At 42.4% G+C, this 16,182-nt stretch overlaps 2 protein-coding genes across 2 annotated transcripts in view; one reads left to right on the forward strand and one right to left on the reverse strand.

Annotated features, from left to right (window-relative positions):
- The window catches only part of TYR (tyrosinase), an 82,842-nt gene that overhangs the window by 46,224 nt on the left and 20,436 nt on the right, over positions 1-16,182 (reverse strand). Inside the window, exon 2 of the mRNA XM_045020209.1 lies at positions 14,373-14,589. Within this exon, the coding sequence (XP_044876144.1) occupies positions 14,373-14,589 (217 nt within the window). The remainder of the gene's footprint in view (positions 1-14,372; positions 14,590-16,182) is intronic.
- Positions 1-16,182, forward strand: part of GRM5 (glutamate metabotropic receptor 5) — a 488,230-nt gene that overhangs the window by 46,119 nt on the left and 425,929 nt on the right. The window lies entirely within an intron of this gene.

The raw sequence follows: 16,182 nt of genomic DNA on the forward strand, positions 1-16,182 counted from the left end.
GGAGTAGATACAGATTCCAGCAACAGCGGGGGTTTTCCATCACCTGCAGGAACCAAGCAACCAGTAGCTAGGTCAACGGAAGCATTCTTCTATCAATCTAGCTGCATCTACAATCGGGGTTAGGGTGGCATAACTACAGCATTCATGGGGGTGGATTTTTCACACCTCTGAGTGCCATAGTTATGTAGACCTAAGTTTTAAATGTACATCAGGCCTAAGATAAATAACATGATTCAGAGGGTCGGATCTTCAGCAGATTATGGAAGATGTTGGCATTATACCAGTTTGTCAGCTGAAGCTCTAGCCTTTAGTAGTCTTTTTATAGGAGACATTTCAGGGCTAAATTCAACAGTGCCTAATCCATCCCTTTTCAGCCAACGCTCCTATTGGCTTCTGTTGGGATCTCGCTGGAGTGAGGAAGTCACAAGGACTGCAGAATTGCCCGAAGGAGCTATAGTCAACAAAAAGCTCAGAGCTGTCTGATTTGGACCATGTCACCCCCTCCACGGTGACTGTAAATGACTATCGTGGAACTTCAGTGTGGGCCTGGAGCCAACAGTCTCCCTGAAATGTGCCCTTGGTAATGACACTCCAGGGTTTGGCAACAGTCTCTGATTGCAGAGCACAAACTTACACCTCATTGTTCACAAGGTTGGCCCCACTTTGTACTAAGCATGTGCCAGGAGTGATGTTCATCTAGGCTAGGGCTAAAAGTGTGACAGCACCACCAACACCAAACCATAGACCGAAAAAAGTGCACATCTCTGCTTCGGACAGCTATAGTGATCCATTTTTGGTTTTAGATGATGCATGTTAACAGCCAGATTTATATTCCATACTCTACCCGCGTGCCCCATATAATCAGGCATGTTTCCCAGGCAGAACTAGCATTCACAAAAGCTTTTAAAATGTTTGCCTCTCCTTTAAGGGGCATTGCACAACCTACCATTGACCTGTTATTTTTCGGTTCCATTGGATGGCCATTTCACCGTGTGAGTGAACAGCTTGTGCTCTAAGATCCTTTGGGTGGGGGTTTTATTGGCTGATGTTGAACTTGTTTGTTTTCCATGGGTATTGTGGTTGGTACTCCGATGTAACATACATTCTATCAGCCTAAATAGTCGTCTTTTTAAGTTAGCCATTGGATTGCCACTGATGTTGGTAGCTACATGTAACAATAATAACATCTAGCTCTTACATAGAGCTTTTCATTAGTAGAGCTCAGTGGTTTACAAAGGAGGTCACTTGCATTATCCCCATTTTGCAAAAGGGGAAACGGAGGCACTGGGACTTACTCAAGGTCACTCAACAAAAGAGGTGGGACTACAACCCTACTCCCCAGAGTTCTAGTTTACCAGTTTAATCACAAGATCACACCATAAACTTTATTTTAGCATATGATTAGTCTGATACTTATCTCACACTGGCGTAAATTAGGAGTCATTCTATTGAAGTCAATGGGTTTGCTCCTGAACTCCAGTTCCACTCATGTAGAACTGGAGTAACTCCATTGAAGTAACTGGAGTTATTCTGGATTTACACTAACTGAAATCAGAATCTGACCCTACGTGAAGTTATATTGGTATAAAAGCTGAAATCAGATCAGAACCAGGCCCTAAGTATCTGGGCTCTAGAGCTCTTGTAAAGCTGTGAGGGTAACAACAGGTATCTTGTAATGCAGTGGCAGAGGAGATGACACTCTGTTGTCCTGTGAATTCATAAGCAGAAGAAACAGGCTGGACTCTTCAAACTAAGGCTTTAAATCAGAGCTACATAAGATAATGGAGACTGAAGCTGCTGCTAGACTGCTTCCAACAGGTTCTCACTAGCACCAATCCAGTTCTCTCTAACATGTTTTGCTCTTAAAGGTACAGTGCATACTCTGAACATCTCCCCTTTCCAGCAAAAGCAATTCCGAACAGTTTAGCGTACATACCAACTGTTTCTCTACACATAGCACAACATCTCAACTTTGTTAGCAGTGCTCAATGAGCCTTTCAGGTGCCCTGCACAGATCTGCGAGGCACCACTTTCAGTCCTTGCACTACCTGACTCAGCAAACTGCTCTGGTTTCTGGTCCAAAAGATCCTCAGTGGTTTCCTCAGTGCTTTGTCCTGTAGCTGTCAGTGAATTATTTGCCTCCTTATCTCCCTCTTCTTCAGGAAGATGTTGCAGATGTCTCCCGCTCCTCTGAAAAGTATGTCTGTCAGGAATCTATATCTGATCAGATCATGGGGTGACCTCACGAGTCACTACTGCCCTCTGTGCCCAGCAAGTACCATCATGAATCCGCACAGCATCTCTGAGCTTCAACGGCTCTAACAAACACTGTGACAGAAGCTCCAGTATCTTTATTTACACTTACGTTGCTTATACACATCTAAGTCAATATTGCCATTGAGGATTGCTACTAAGTTAGGGAGTCTGGTTCTCAACTTCCTGCCAAATAATATCTCTGCAGGTGACCGTCCATGACTCACTGGTGCTGCTCAGTAGTTCAATATAGCCAAATATAGATCTGTACCTATGTCAGTGATCTTTTTCAAAAGTCATTTAACAATTTTCACACCATTCTCTATAAGGCCGTTGGGTTGAGGAGACTTAGGACTTGAAGGTACATGATTAAACCTATACTCTCTAGCTAATTTTTTAAATTCATGTCCATCAAACTGTGGACCATTATTAGACAGGATAACTTCAGGGATTCCATGCACATCGTAACATGTTTTGATGTGATTTTTTTTTAAGAAAACAACCTTGGGATAATGAGAGGAATAATCCAAAATCAAAATAATTCACTGGTCTACAATTTTTGAGAAGTCATCTGCTTCAGAGATAAAATGTGCTATTTATTTTGATGTGCTGAATTCAAGTATGACAATTAAAACAACTGATTGGCTACTGTTTCTAAGTTATTTAAGTTTTTACATTTTATGTCTATGTATATTGTGTAGATAGTAGAGTTTTAATCATAAATTTGTAAACCTAGGTCTTTTCATGTGTTTATGGTTGCTTTACATGATAATATTTCACCTGTCCTATTTATGTAACACTTTAAAAATCAGCAAAAGGGTTATCTAACTAAAATTTATTATGAAACAAAAGGCAAAAAACTATTATGTACATAGTTTAGTCCTATTCAGTGTCTACTCGGCGCTTCTTGGCTTGTCTCTTGTATTCATTAAATAGAGCATCTCTTGTCACTGTCCAGCAATAGTCTGCAAGCATTGATGGGCTCCATTTGCCCTGATAGCGTTTCTCCACTGTTGCAATGTCCTGGTGAAATTGCTCGCCGTGCTCGTCGCTCACTGCTCCACAGTTCGGTGGAAAAAAATCTAGATGAGAGTGCAAAAAACGTATCTTTAGTGATGTTGCAACCAAGGCTTTTGTATGCCTTGAGGAGGTTTTCCATCAACAACCTGTAGTTGTCTGCCTTGTTGTTTCCGAGAAAATGTATTGCCACTAACTGGAAGGCTTTCCATGCCATCTTTTCCTTGCCACGCAGTGCATGGTCAAATGCATCATCTCGAAGAAGTTCATGAATCTGAGGACCAACAAAGACACCTTCCTTTATTTTAGCTTCACTTAACCTTGGAAATTTTCCATGGAGGTACTTGAAAGCTGCTTGTGTTTTGTCAATGGCCTTGACAAAATTCTTCATCAGACCCAGCTTGATGTGTAAGGGTGGTAACAAAATCTTCCTTGATTCAACAAGTGGTGGATGCTGAACACTTTTCCTCCCAGGCTCCAATGACTGTCGGAGTGGCCAATCTTTCTTGATGTAGTGGGAATCTCTTGCACGACTATCCCATTCGCAGAGAAAACAGCAGTACTTTGTGTATCCAGTCTGCAGACCAAGCAAGAGAGCAACAACCTTCAAATCGCCACAAAGCTGCCACTGATGTTGGTCATAGTTTAATACACCTCAAAAGTTGTTTCATGTTGTCATAGGTTTCCTTCATATGGACTGCATGACCAACTGGAATTGATGGCAAAACATTGCCATTATGCAATAAAACAGCTTTAAGACTCGTCTTCGATGAATCAATGAACAGTCTCCACTCATCTAGATTATGAACGATGTTGAGGGCTGCCATCACACCATCGATGTTGTTGCAGGCTACAAGATCACCTTCCATGAAGAAGAATGGGACAAGATCCTTTTGACGGTCACGGAACATGGAAACCCTAACATCACCTGCCAGGAGACTCCATTGCTGTAGTCTGGAGCCCAACAGCTCTGCCTTATTCTTGGGTAGTTCCAAATCCCTGACAAGGTCATTCAGTTCACCTTGTGTTATGAAGTGTGGTTCAGAGGAGGAAGATGGGAGAAAATGTGGGTCCTGTGACATTGATGGTTCAGGACCAGAAGTTTCTTCCTCTTCCTCTTCCTCTTCCTCGTCTGACTCAAGTGAGAATGATTCTGGTGCATCAGGAACCGGCAGTCCTTCTCCGTGGGGTACTGGGCGTATAGCTGATGGAATGTTTGGATAATGCACAGTCCACTTTTTCTTCTTTGACACACCTTTCCCAACTGGAGGCACCATGCAGAAGTAACAATTGCTGGTATGATCTGTTGGCTCTCTCCAAATCATTGGCACTGCAAAAGGCATAGATTTCCTTTTCCTGTTCAACCACTGGTGAAGATTTGTTGCACAAGTGTTACAGCATATGTGTGGGGCCCACCTCTTGTCCTGATCTCCAATTTTGCAGCCAAAATAAAGGTGATAGGCTTTCTTAACCATAGTGGTTATACTTTTGTGATGGAAAAGTCACTTCACCACAAACATAGCAGAAGTTATCTGCACTGTTCACACAAGTACGAGGCATCTCTGCTCACTTTGGCTAAACAGAAATGTGTCCCTTTGCAAAATCAAACACTGACAAATAAGAAAGCACGACACTGTATGATTTCTAGAGCTGATATAGGGCAATTTGTTCAGCAGAGCGATGTAAGCTTCGTTATGATTGCATCATCCATGACTTCTAGGAATAACATGATGCAATTCATACCATGTATGATGCAATACCAGCTTCAGATTGCATCATTCATTGTTTTGCCTAAAAAGCAAGTACTGTCCAAACCCAGTCATAGATTTATTCATAGATCCAGTGAAAGATGTATTTTAGTCATTTCTGGTTTAAATTGAGATCCCTTCCCTTTATAACTCACTTATCCTCCGCTATTCCCAAGTCAAAGGTCGTATATACTGACCCAATAGCATAACTTGAAAACTAGAGCCAATCAACAATTTTAAGCATCATTTTCGTTCTCAGTGACCCAGAATTAGTAAAGTTAGACTACATTTATTTCAGAAGCATTTTGGCTGTAGAGCAGTGTAATCCAAAAGTCTTTACCTGCATATGCAAAGAAATCCACACCAACTTTAGACCATGTCCTGAACTATTCATTGTTTATCAGCATAGACTGTTTTTCCTGTTTAGGTTGATATTTTCGACCTTTCACACATTTGAACAGTTTTCTTTATCTTCATTTGTGGCCAGCACAGTATCTCTCTGGCTCTGTGTTTAGATTTCTCCATGCCCAAGTGTCCTTAATATATTCTTGTGAGCATGTCAGCTTGTAACATCTTAGGCACTACTGTTCTATATCCTAAACAACATGCCATCAATAACAGGCAGTTCCACTTTGAACTCCATATGCCCCCCACACATCGCCTGTGACTTCAAGGGTTTAAGAAGATTGCTATTTTCTGCTGATCTTCTTTCACACCAAAGCCAGCTTGAATCTCTTCCAGGAGTCTGCTGCAGTACCTGAGAGTTTCAACTCCATGGGGACTTTTAGTTGCTCCATCTCTACCATGACTCCTTTTCTCCTTCACCGCAGTGCTCACTCTGGTACCATGTGCTGTCTTTCGAATTCATAAGAAGGAGAAACAGGCTGGACTCTAAGTAGTAAGGCTTGATTAGAACTTCCCAGTTTTCAGTCTGGTGAAGCTGCTGCTAGACTGCTTCCAACCATGTCTCCCCACTAGCACCAGTCCAGTTCCCTCTAACACAATGGTTCCCAACCTTTTCTCTGCTGCAGCACACCTTGATACCTTTAATTATTTTGAGCCACACCACCATATTGTCTGCAAATGAACTTGCGTGCTTGTTGCCTCAGTTTACCACCCTTGCCATTCACAGTCTGTACAATAAAGTTAATGATGGTAACATTAGGATGTTAACATTTATTGTACAGACTGCGACAAGTATTTTCAGTCAACTCACACATTCACACCAACAAGACGCCAAATAAAAATAAATTGTTTTAATATATGATGAACAAAAAATAATACAAAAGTTGTACCAATCAGTAAACATCAACTAAGGATATTATGATGTATCAAGACTTATGGCATTATCTTTTCATCTTTGAGGCACTTCGTCTTCTTTTGTATGGCTTTGGAAGTGAACAACATCAAATGCCGAACTCCAAGTCAGAGATCCAAGCCAAGCACTGTCTGACATGGAATGGAACTCTGAATTCGATAAACAAAGAAGTGCTGCACTCTGTGATTCACAGTCTGTGATGGATGACCACAAATTATACACAAAATTAAAAATAACAAAAAAACTTTTATTGAGACATCTGAGCTTGTCTTGATGTGCAGAGACTTTAACTCTCGGAGGAAATGTGGATAGTGCCTCTCTGAGCTCTTGCTCCACCAACCACATTCTTTGTTTCTTCCTGATGTAATTCAGGTTTGGAATATTTAACTTGCACAGGTATGTTGCCCTTTTCAACAACAGACTGGGGACAGCATGGTCACAGATTACAGGATATTTGCCTCCCACCTTCCACCAGAAAGAGTCTAACGGCGTATCATCAAACTTTATTTTCAAAGTGTGGTCCATCTTTAATTCGGCAGTCTGACCCCAAGCCGTTATTGTAACATTCTTAGTGCTTTGCATTGTAGAGGAACTCCAAGGATTTTGGACCCAGTCTGTATTAATAGAAGGAAAATATGAACTGAATTTTTCTTCCAGACTTTTCAAATGCTCAGAAATGGCATTGACCAAATTACTGGCAGCAGGATCTGCTGCATTTGTCAAAGGGAACATTTCTATTGTTCCTTTTGCTACTTTTTCATACCAGAAGGCTAACTTAGACCTAAACCCATGCTGTGCTGGAGAGAAGATGCTTGTTTTCACCTTACATTTTCCCGTTCAGTTCATTGAGACAGCAGAAACTATCCATCAGCTAGGCAAGCTTTGTACAACATATACACAGATTTGATTGCTGATGTGCCATTGATTTCTCCACAGTTAGGAAAATTTTGATCTCCTCTCTCAGCTCATACAAGTGTAAGAGAACTTTTCCATGGGAACCTCGGCATATTTCAGTGTGCAAAAGTAAACTTGGGTGCTCCACTCTCATTTACTTACAGAGCAAGGCGAAAAGGCGTGATTTTAAGGGCCGTGATTTTATAAAGTTCACTATTTTTACTGCTCCATCCAACACTAACAACAGTTCTTTTGGCAGCATTTTGGTGACGAGAGCTTCACAGTGCAGGAAATAGTGGCTCACCAACATGGGGTTTTGTTCCCTAACCTTGCTTACAAACTCCTTCACTTTGCTGGTCATGGAGGCTGCTCCATCGGTGCAAACACTGATACGATTTTTCCAGTGAAGTTCTCCTTCCTCAAAGTAGACTGTTGTCACACTGAATATTTCCCTTCTGGTCATGTGACCTGGCAGTTCTTTGCAAAACAAAACCTTTTCTTTGATAATATCTCCATCAACGTACCTTGCATTAGCCTAACATTGAGCATGGCCACAGATATCTGTCAATTCGTCAAGTTGCAATGCAAACTTTCAGCTTGATTTTAATTTTTCTTGGAGCACCATCTCAATATCACTGACATGTCATCAACGCAGTGACTTATGTTATCTGAAAGAGGAACTTTTTCAATTTCCTTGGCTGCATATGCACCTAACAATTACTCTCATGATTTCTTTGCGTGCTAGTAAAATTAATGTTTCTGCGATTGTATGTGGCTTTTTTGCCTTTTCTACAAGCTCAGTGGCCACATAGCTTGCTTCCAGCACTTTGTCAGAAACAGCTGCACAGTCGATCATCAATCGTGCTTGATTTTCATTCTGATCCCTCAAACACACAAAAAAAAAATGTCCTCTTTGGCAAGGGATAAATGTTTGCTTGTAAGGTGTCATTTTAACTTACTTGGCACCATGGCATGGTTTGAGAGTTTCTCCCTGCACACAAGACATTGTGGAAGAGGGCAAGATGGTTCCCCTATAGACTAAAATCCATATTGCAGATAGCTCTCACAGAAGTGTTGGTTCACCAGTTTCACTTTCTTAGTTTTATGTTTATCCTTGCAAGTAGCGGTGGAACAGCCAAAATCTTTTTCCTTCAAATATTTGTCCATTTTTGGGTCATAAATTTGAAATTCAACGCTGTAACTTCCGAGATTTGTAAGATCTGAAAAACACACTGACCAACATTTTATTCCCATAACGTCAAGTTCATATGAGTGTAGACTCAATGTTACGCTATCATAGGCCATTCTTAATGTGCATTCATGAGCCAATCCAGAACAAGGCTAGTAGAGTTAAAATCAAAACAACCATGGTGGCTAATGTTAGATCATGATCTGTCTTTTGTGCCAGAATTAACATTTTCAATAGTGGAAACTAACATTAAAACTAAATATCAGAACTCTGGACAAAAGCATGCACAATAGAGAAAGTGACACGCACTCGAGAATAATATTTTGGCATGACAAGCAATAATTAATCGTTTCTTCTCATTCCCAAAATGTGTGTAACTTTCTCTGCTGTTTTTAAATGCAATATAAATAATGACAATGCTGTTCTGGCTCAGGCTCATTCTAGCTTTTACCCCCAGTCAAATATTAATATAAAAGGTAGGCTTGAGTTGTATGTCTTTTTTTTTTTATATGCATCATCATCAAAGGCTCATTGCAGCACGTTGCGTTCGTCAGGGCATGCCATCTTTGCTTACTTTTTACCCCTCTTAACCTCACTTTGGAGACTGGAATGTGACACATGCATAATACTGAAAGGGGCCTCATCCTGGAGATCAAAAGTACAGAATGTGATACGGCTCCAACACTCCAAGGGAAGGTTTAGTTCTCACATGTAGTTTTAAAAAAAAATTCCATGGCATGCCTCTTCAGGCCTGATGGCTGGGAAACACTGCTCTAACATGTGCTCTGCTCTTAAAGGCACAGTACATTCTCCTAAGAACAGTGGCAGTGTTATGAAAGCTGGCAATTTAAAGCTTGCCATCTGAACACAACTAAAAATTAGCCAGTCACAATGACCCACCTTACTCATGGTCGTGAGCATAAACTTGCGGAGTGATCTTCTATGCCCATCAAACCTATTTATTCAAGGAAGGAGCCTCAGCAAGAAGCATCCAGACTCCCATTCTTCATGTGGCTTTGTGCCTATGTTTTATAGGATGAGACATCATGATCCTGTCCCTTTCCAAAGTACAAATAGCTTCTTGAACCACATGGTCACAAGGGTATTGGCTGGATTCTGTGTTCACTTACTCATGATTTACATTTTTTGGTGTAATTCCATTGAATTGACACCAATGTAAAACTAATGTAATAGGAGAATTAGGTCTGGTGACTTAGAGGTGGAGAGGAATGCATAGATCACAATCTATTAGAGTCAAAGTCCCTTAAGGCATTCAGGGCACTTGCAGTGTGCAAAAGTCCTATGCAATAGCCTTGTGCGCACATAAAGAGTGTGCATCATTTTTGCTGAATAGAACCTGTATATGCTGTTCTGAAAATTTGGTCTTATATTTTACTATTATTTGTTTTTCTGTTTAACTCTATTAGAAGAGAGCTGAAAAACTTACTTGAAATTGACATTATATTGGGTCTTGGTTTGGGACTAGATGTCATGTGAATGCAATTATGGTTCTTGTATCGACCTAGTCCCGTGTCAGTACCCCGCCCCTTTCCAACACCCTCCACACCTGTTCCCTAGCAGGGTGGCTCCATTTAGACTTTGCTACAAGAGCTTCCAATAGCCATGACATCTCTCTCAAAGGGAGATCCCCAGAACAGACAGAGGGAGCCTGCAGAAGTGGACTGTGTTGCCTTCTTTGTGTAATCTCTGCAGAATGGACAAGGTGAGGAGGTTCATGCTCTTAGTGTCACCACAGACTCAACCTCTCCTCTCCAGGCCCATCTTTCCCTGAGGTGGATCCTGGAGCCTGTGAAGACCCCTCTGCACAGTTCCAGCAGCAGAGTTGTATCTGACCATCCTTCCCACCCCCTTAAAACCAAAACAGGAATTATCCTATCATGGATCTCAATGGGCCACTTAGTCTCCCTTGGAGTGTAGTTGAAGCTCCTTCACTGGAACCATTTCAATCTGGACTAGCCAAAGCCCCAGTTAATATACTGCCAGCAGCCATCATTCACTGTCTTTCTATGATTCTTTTAAATTTGCATGTGTGTGTGGTGGAAGAATAGGTGTTGGGTTAGAAGAAAGATATCAGTGTCAAACTTCTAAGGGGTTATTATAAAGAACAGCGGATTTGCCGTATATATTATAAAATATGCCTCAATGTCCTTTCAGCTGTAGCACAATCCAAATAAAAGCAATAACCCATTCACAGTGGTGTTGGGAGCACACGTTATGATATTAACAAGTCTCAACACAAACTGCTGTCACTGTGCGCAGCAGCCATGAAATTAAAGTGACGAAGATACAGCATTGGAGAAAGGGTTCAATGGATTAATCAGACAAAACATTGATTGCTAGTTTAGCAGACTGCAAAATAAGAATGAAAATAGGTCTTCCCAACCTATTCAGGTACTGGAGGTTGTAAGTGTTTTCTTGATTATTGTGCAATTTTGTTGAACATCTGTACTACTGCCTTTTAATATATCTTTGAAATATTATATATATTCTGGGATAGCTCTTAACATGTTTTGTGATGCATCTTGCATGAAGACACTATACAAAAATAAATTCTAATTGTAATGTGAATCATAATGTCAATACTCTAACAATCCCTGCCTGCCTTTCTGACATCCAGACACCAATTTAAGCTCAGCAGTGGAAAAAACTGAGCTCTTCAATTTTTTTTTCTCCAAAGCCCTTCACACTCCTTCCATTCTCATGAAGCAGGGACAACACTTTCATCCTACCTGTCATTTGGGCCTACAACCTGGGTGTCTTTTTTGACTCCTCTCTCTCTGTACACTCACAAATCCAGGCTGTGTCCAGGACTTGCTGCCTTTTCTTGTGCAACATCTCCAAGGTCCAGTCCTTCCTCTTTGTCCTTGCTGCTAAAACTCTGACTTAGGACCTCATAATTTCATATTTTGACTACTTTTATCTCCTCCTTTCTGGCCTTGACATCATCTCCCCCTGCCTCCCAATACTTAAATCCATTCAAAACACAGGAGCAAAACAAAACAAAAAAATCCATTTTCCTGGTTCTCTGGCTTGTCTCTCCAGCCATATCACCTCCCTCTTTCCAAAAACTCCACTGCCTCCCCATTTTCCACTGCATCAAGCACCAACTATTTCCAGGGCTGGAGTCATTCAACATCTGAAATCTCTTGTGGCTTCAATGGAGTTACTCCAAATTTTTCACCAGTGTGAGAGGAGACTTTGGCCCACAGTTCTGTTATGAGAATATTTCATTGCATGTTGTGAAGGATGTAAAGTGTTTTATGCATAAATTTAAAGGCTTCAACTGCTGGTCCTTGCTGCACCTTTCAGTGTTGTGGTGGAATATGATTGTGGCCCTTTGTTGTCTCCATGTTCTGTGAGAAGGTTACGTACCTGCCAGCTATATGGGGCATTAATGGAAACATGTCCTGCCCCATGCTCTGGGCATATGAGGCAGCACTGAAGCAGTTAATACACACATTTTATAAATAGAAATAATCTCCCAGCATCATTAGCAAGGTAGCAAGATTCAAAAAGGGACTGACATAGTTAATTGTGCCTTTTGCAACTTTTCATGAAGGCAAAGTTGCAATAAAATGTTAACATGCTACATCTTATATTTCTTATTACTTACTCAGGATCGGGTTCATATTTAAGGAACCTGGCTAAAAAGAATCTGGCTTGCTGGCTGAGGTGCTCTCCTCCTCTGAGTACACTAAAAAGGGTGACCAAATTTCTAACTACCTATCCTCTTTTTGGTGCTTCTCTTGTGTACGAACTTGGTGTAAAAGTTTGTCCTTATTTTACTATATCACTTCCATAGGAGGAGAAGTCGCACTTTTCCAATAATATGCATTTTTGGAAGGGATATTAAACCTCATGTCTCAAGGCTTAACCTAATCTCTAACTATGGGTATGTCCACACTGCAAAGAAAAACCCATGGCACTGAGTCTTAGTGCCCAGGCCAATTGATTTGGGTTCGTGGGGCTTGGGCAGCAGGGCTAAAAATAGCAGTGTAGACATTCCTGCTTGGGCTGGAGACTGGGCTCTGAGCCCCTCCCCCCTCACTAGGTTTACAATCCCAGGCTCCAGCGCAAACAGAAACATCTATGCTGCTATTTTTTTAGCCCCTCAGCCCAAACCCCACAAGTCTGAGTCAATTGACCTGGGCTCTGACACTTGGCACCAGTGTAGACACTTGCAGTGTAGACATACCCTGTGTAGATATGTCTACACAGCAGCTGGAAGGTGTGATTCCCAGTGTGGGTAAACGTACCCGTGCTAGCTGTGCTCAAGCTAGCAGACTAAGAATAGCAGGGTTGCCATAGGGGCTTGGGATTGCCATCTGACCACACACCTAGGACCTTGGATGGGGTTGTACTCAAGTGGGTAGCCTGAGGCACCATGTGTGCTGTACAATCACATTGCTATTTTTAGGCACTAGCTTGAGCAGAGTTAGTGCATGTACATCTACTTGAGCTGGGAATCACATCTCCCAGCTACTGTGTAGACATACCCTTAGAGGCAAGTCATGCCTGACTAACCTAATTGCCTTCTATGATGAGATAACCGGCTCTGTGGATGAAGGGAAAGCAGTGGATGTGCTATTTCAGGACTTTAGCAAAGCTTTTGATACAGTCTCCCACAGTATTCTTGCCAGCAAGTTAAAGAAGTATGGGCTGGATGAATGGACGGTAAGGTGGATAGAAAACTGGCTAGATGGTCGGGCTCAACGGGTAGTGATCAATGGTTCCATGTCTAGTTGGCAGCCGGTATCAAGTGGAGTGCCCCAAGGATCGGTGCTGGGGCCGGTTTCGTTCAATATCTTCATTAACGATCTGGAGGATGGTGTGGACTGCACCCTTAGCAAGTTTGCAGATGACACTAAACTGGGAGGAGTGGTTGATATGCTGTAGGGTAGGGCTAGGATACAGAGGGGCCTAGACAAATTAGAGGATTGGGCCAAAAGAAATATGATGAGGTTCAACAAGGACAAGTGCAGAGTCCTGCACTTAGGACGGAAGAATCCCATGCACTGCTACAGACTAGGGACCGAATGGCTGGGCAGCAGTTCTGCAGAAAAGGACCTAGGGGTTACGGTGGACGAAAAGCTGAATATGAGTCAACAGTGTGCCCTTGTTGCCAAGAAGGCTAATGGCATTTTGGGTTGTATAAGTAGGGGCATTTCCAGCAGATCGAGGGATGTGATCATTCCCCTCTACTCAGCACTGGTGAGGCCTCATTTGGAGTACTGTGTCCAGTTTTGGGCCCCACACTACAAGAAGGATGTGGATAAATTGGAGAGAGTCCAGCAGAGGGCAACAAAAATGATTAGGGGGTTGGAGCACATGACTTATGAGGAGAGGCTGAGGGAACTGGGATTGTTTAGTCTGCAGAAGAGAAGAATGAGGGGGGATTTGATAGCTGCTTTCAACTACCTGAAAGGGGGTTCCAAAGAGGATGGATCTAGACTGTTCTCAGTGGTAGAAGATGACAGAACAAGGAGTAATGGTCTCAAGTTGCAGAGGGGGAGGTTTAGGTTGGACATTAGGAAAACCTTTTTCACTAGTAGGGTGGTGAAGAACTGGAATGGGTTACCTAGGGAGGTGGTGGAATCTCCTTCCTTAGAGGTTTTTAAGGTCAGGCTTGACAAAGCCCTGGCTGGGATGATTTAGTTGGGTTTGGTCCTGCTTTGAGCAGGTGGTTGGACTAGATGACCTCCTGAGGTCCCTTCCAACCCTGAGATTCTATGATTCTAAGAGGTTTCCAGGAGGAACTGTGACATCAGGTATATTATCAATTCCACCCCATGAAATCAGTCCAAGCTGCTCCAGGTTTACAGGCTCTACTTATTTATAAGTTACAACTTCCATCTTGAAACAGCATTAGTCTATATCCCTGGAAAGGATCATCCTATGACTGGAAACGCCATAGTAGAATAAAATGTGTTACCTTCCAAAGTGTTTCTGAAGCTGAAATTGGCCAATTTATCCATGGACCCTGATTCATATTGAGTCAACGTTAGACAAAATTCAACCTCAGCTGAAGATGGGAGCCTAGGTGTCCTTGCTTTATCATGGTTCCCAGGGTTTCGAAGTATAGGGCCTTCATTGGTGGCATTGCATAAAGCCTGCCGGCTGTTGTACTCCTCCGATAGGCTGCAAATTACCTGTGTAAAATATCAGCACAGTTGTCTTGGTTACACAAAGGATAAAAGCAAACATTGTTTTACTTTTCAGAATAAGTTCTGTGACCTATAAAAACCAGAGCAGAAAATGCAAATATGATAACCTCTGTATACGAAATGAAGTTTGTATTAATTTCAAACTACCAAGAGACTCTTATGTAAGTGGCTCCCTTTCATATGACAAGCACATGTAACATATTTAAAATTCACACACACTTAACATTTTGAAATTATGTATTTTTCCCCATATGAAATACACGTGCCCTTGCCACTTGGCTAGGGGCAAATTCAGCCCTCATTTAGAACATAAGAATAGTCATATTGGGTCAGACCATTGGTCCAACTAGCTCAGTATCCTCTCTTCTGACAGTGGCCAGTGCCAGGTGTCTCAGAGGGAATGAACAGTACAGGAAATCGTCAAGTGATCCATCCCCTGTCATCCATTCCCAGCTTCTGGCAAATAGAGGCTAGGGACACTCCGAGCATGGGGTTGCCATTGATGGGCCTGGCCTAGTCTCTATGAACTTATTTAGTTCTTTTTCGAACCCTGTTATAGTTTTGGCCTTCACAAATCTCCTGGCAAAGAGTTCACAGGTTAACAGTGCACTGTGTGATAAAATACTTCCTTTTGTTTGTTTTAAACCTTCTGCCTATTCATTTCATTGGGTGATCCCTAGTCCTTGTGTTATGTGAAGGAGTAAATAACATTTCTTTATTCATTTTCTTTACACTAGTCAAGATTTTATATACCTCTATCATATCCCTTCTTAGTCATCTTTTTTTCATGCTGAAAAGGCCCAGTCTGTTTAATCTCTCCTTTCTATAGATGTTGTTCCACATGCCGCCTAATTTTTGTTGGCTTTCTCTGTACCTTTTACAATTCTAATATACCATATATATATATATATATATATATATATACATACATACACACACTCGATCATAAGCCGGTTCATTTATAAGCTGACCTCCCTCAAGATGGATAAGTAAAAATGGAAAATGTTTATGACCCGTTCATAAGTCGACCTTATAAATCAGGGGTCAGCAAACTTTGGCTCCCGGGCCATCAAGATAAGCTGCTGGTGGGCCGAGATGATTTGTTTATCTCGAGCATCCGCAGGCATGGAGGTAAACCTAAGTAAACAAAGTGTCCTGGCGCACCAGCTGCTTACCCTGACAAGCCAGGACAGCAACTGGTGGGGAAATTTTTTGCGGGGGAGAAGCTGGGGGTCAGGGGAGTAACCTCTGTGACCACCCCCACATGACCCCACCTCTAGCTCAGGACCCCCATACTCTTCCCTTCCCATCCCTTCCCACCTTATCTGGGGAGGGCCAGGGGAGGATGTCTCTGGCCTGGCTGGAGCTGCTCCGGCAGGCTGGGCAGCGCGGCTGCAGCCTGCTCTGAGGTGTGGGTCCGAGCGGTACGGCTGCAGCCTGCCAGCCCCGGAGCTGCAGCTGCTTCAGAGGCTGGGGTGAGAGCAGCGTGGCCAGAAGCAGAGAGACTCTGGTCCCGCCTCTTCCCTTCTGTCTCTGCTGGCTGTGCTGCCTCTCCTTGCTCCCTCTGTTGGGAGTAGG

This window comes from Mauremys mutica, chromosome 1 (assembly GCF_020497125.1).
Source record: "Mauremys mutica isolate MM-2020 ecotype Southern chromosome 1, ASM2049712v1, whole genome shotgun sequence".
NCBI lineage: Eukaryota > Metazoa > Chordata > Testudines > Geoemydidae > Mauremys > Mauremys mutica.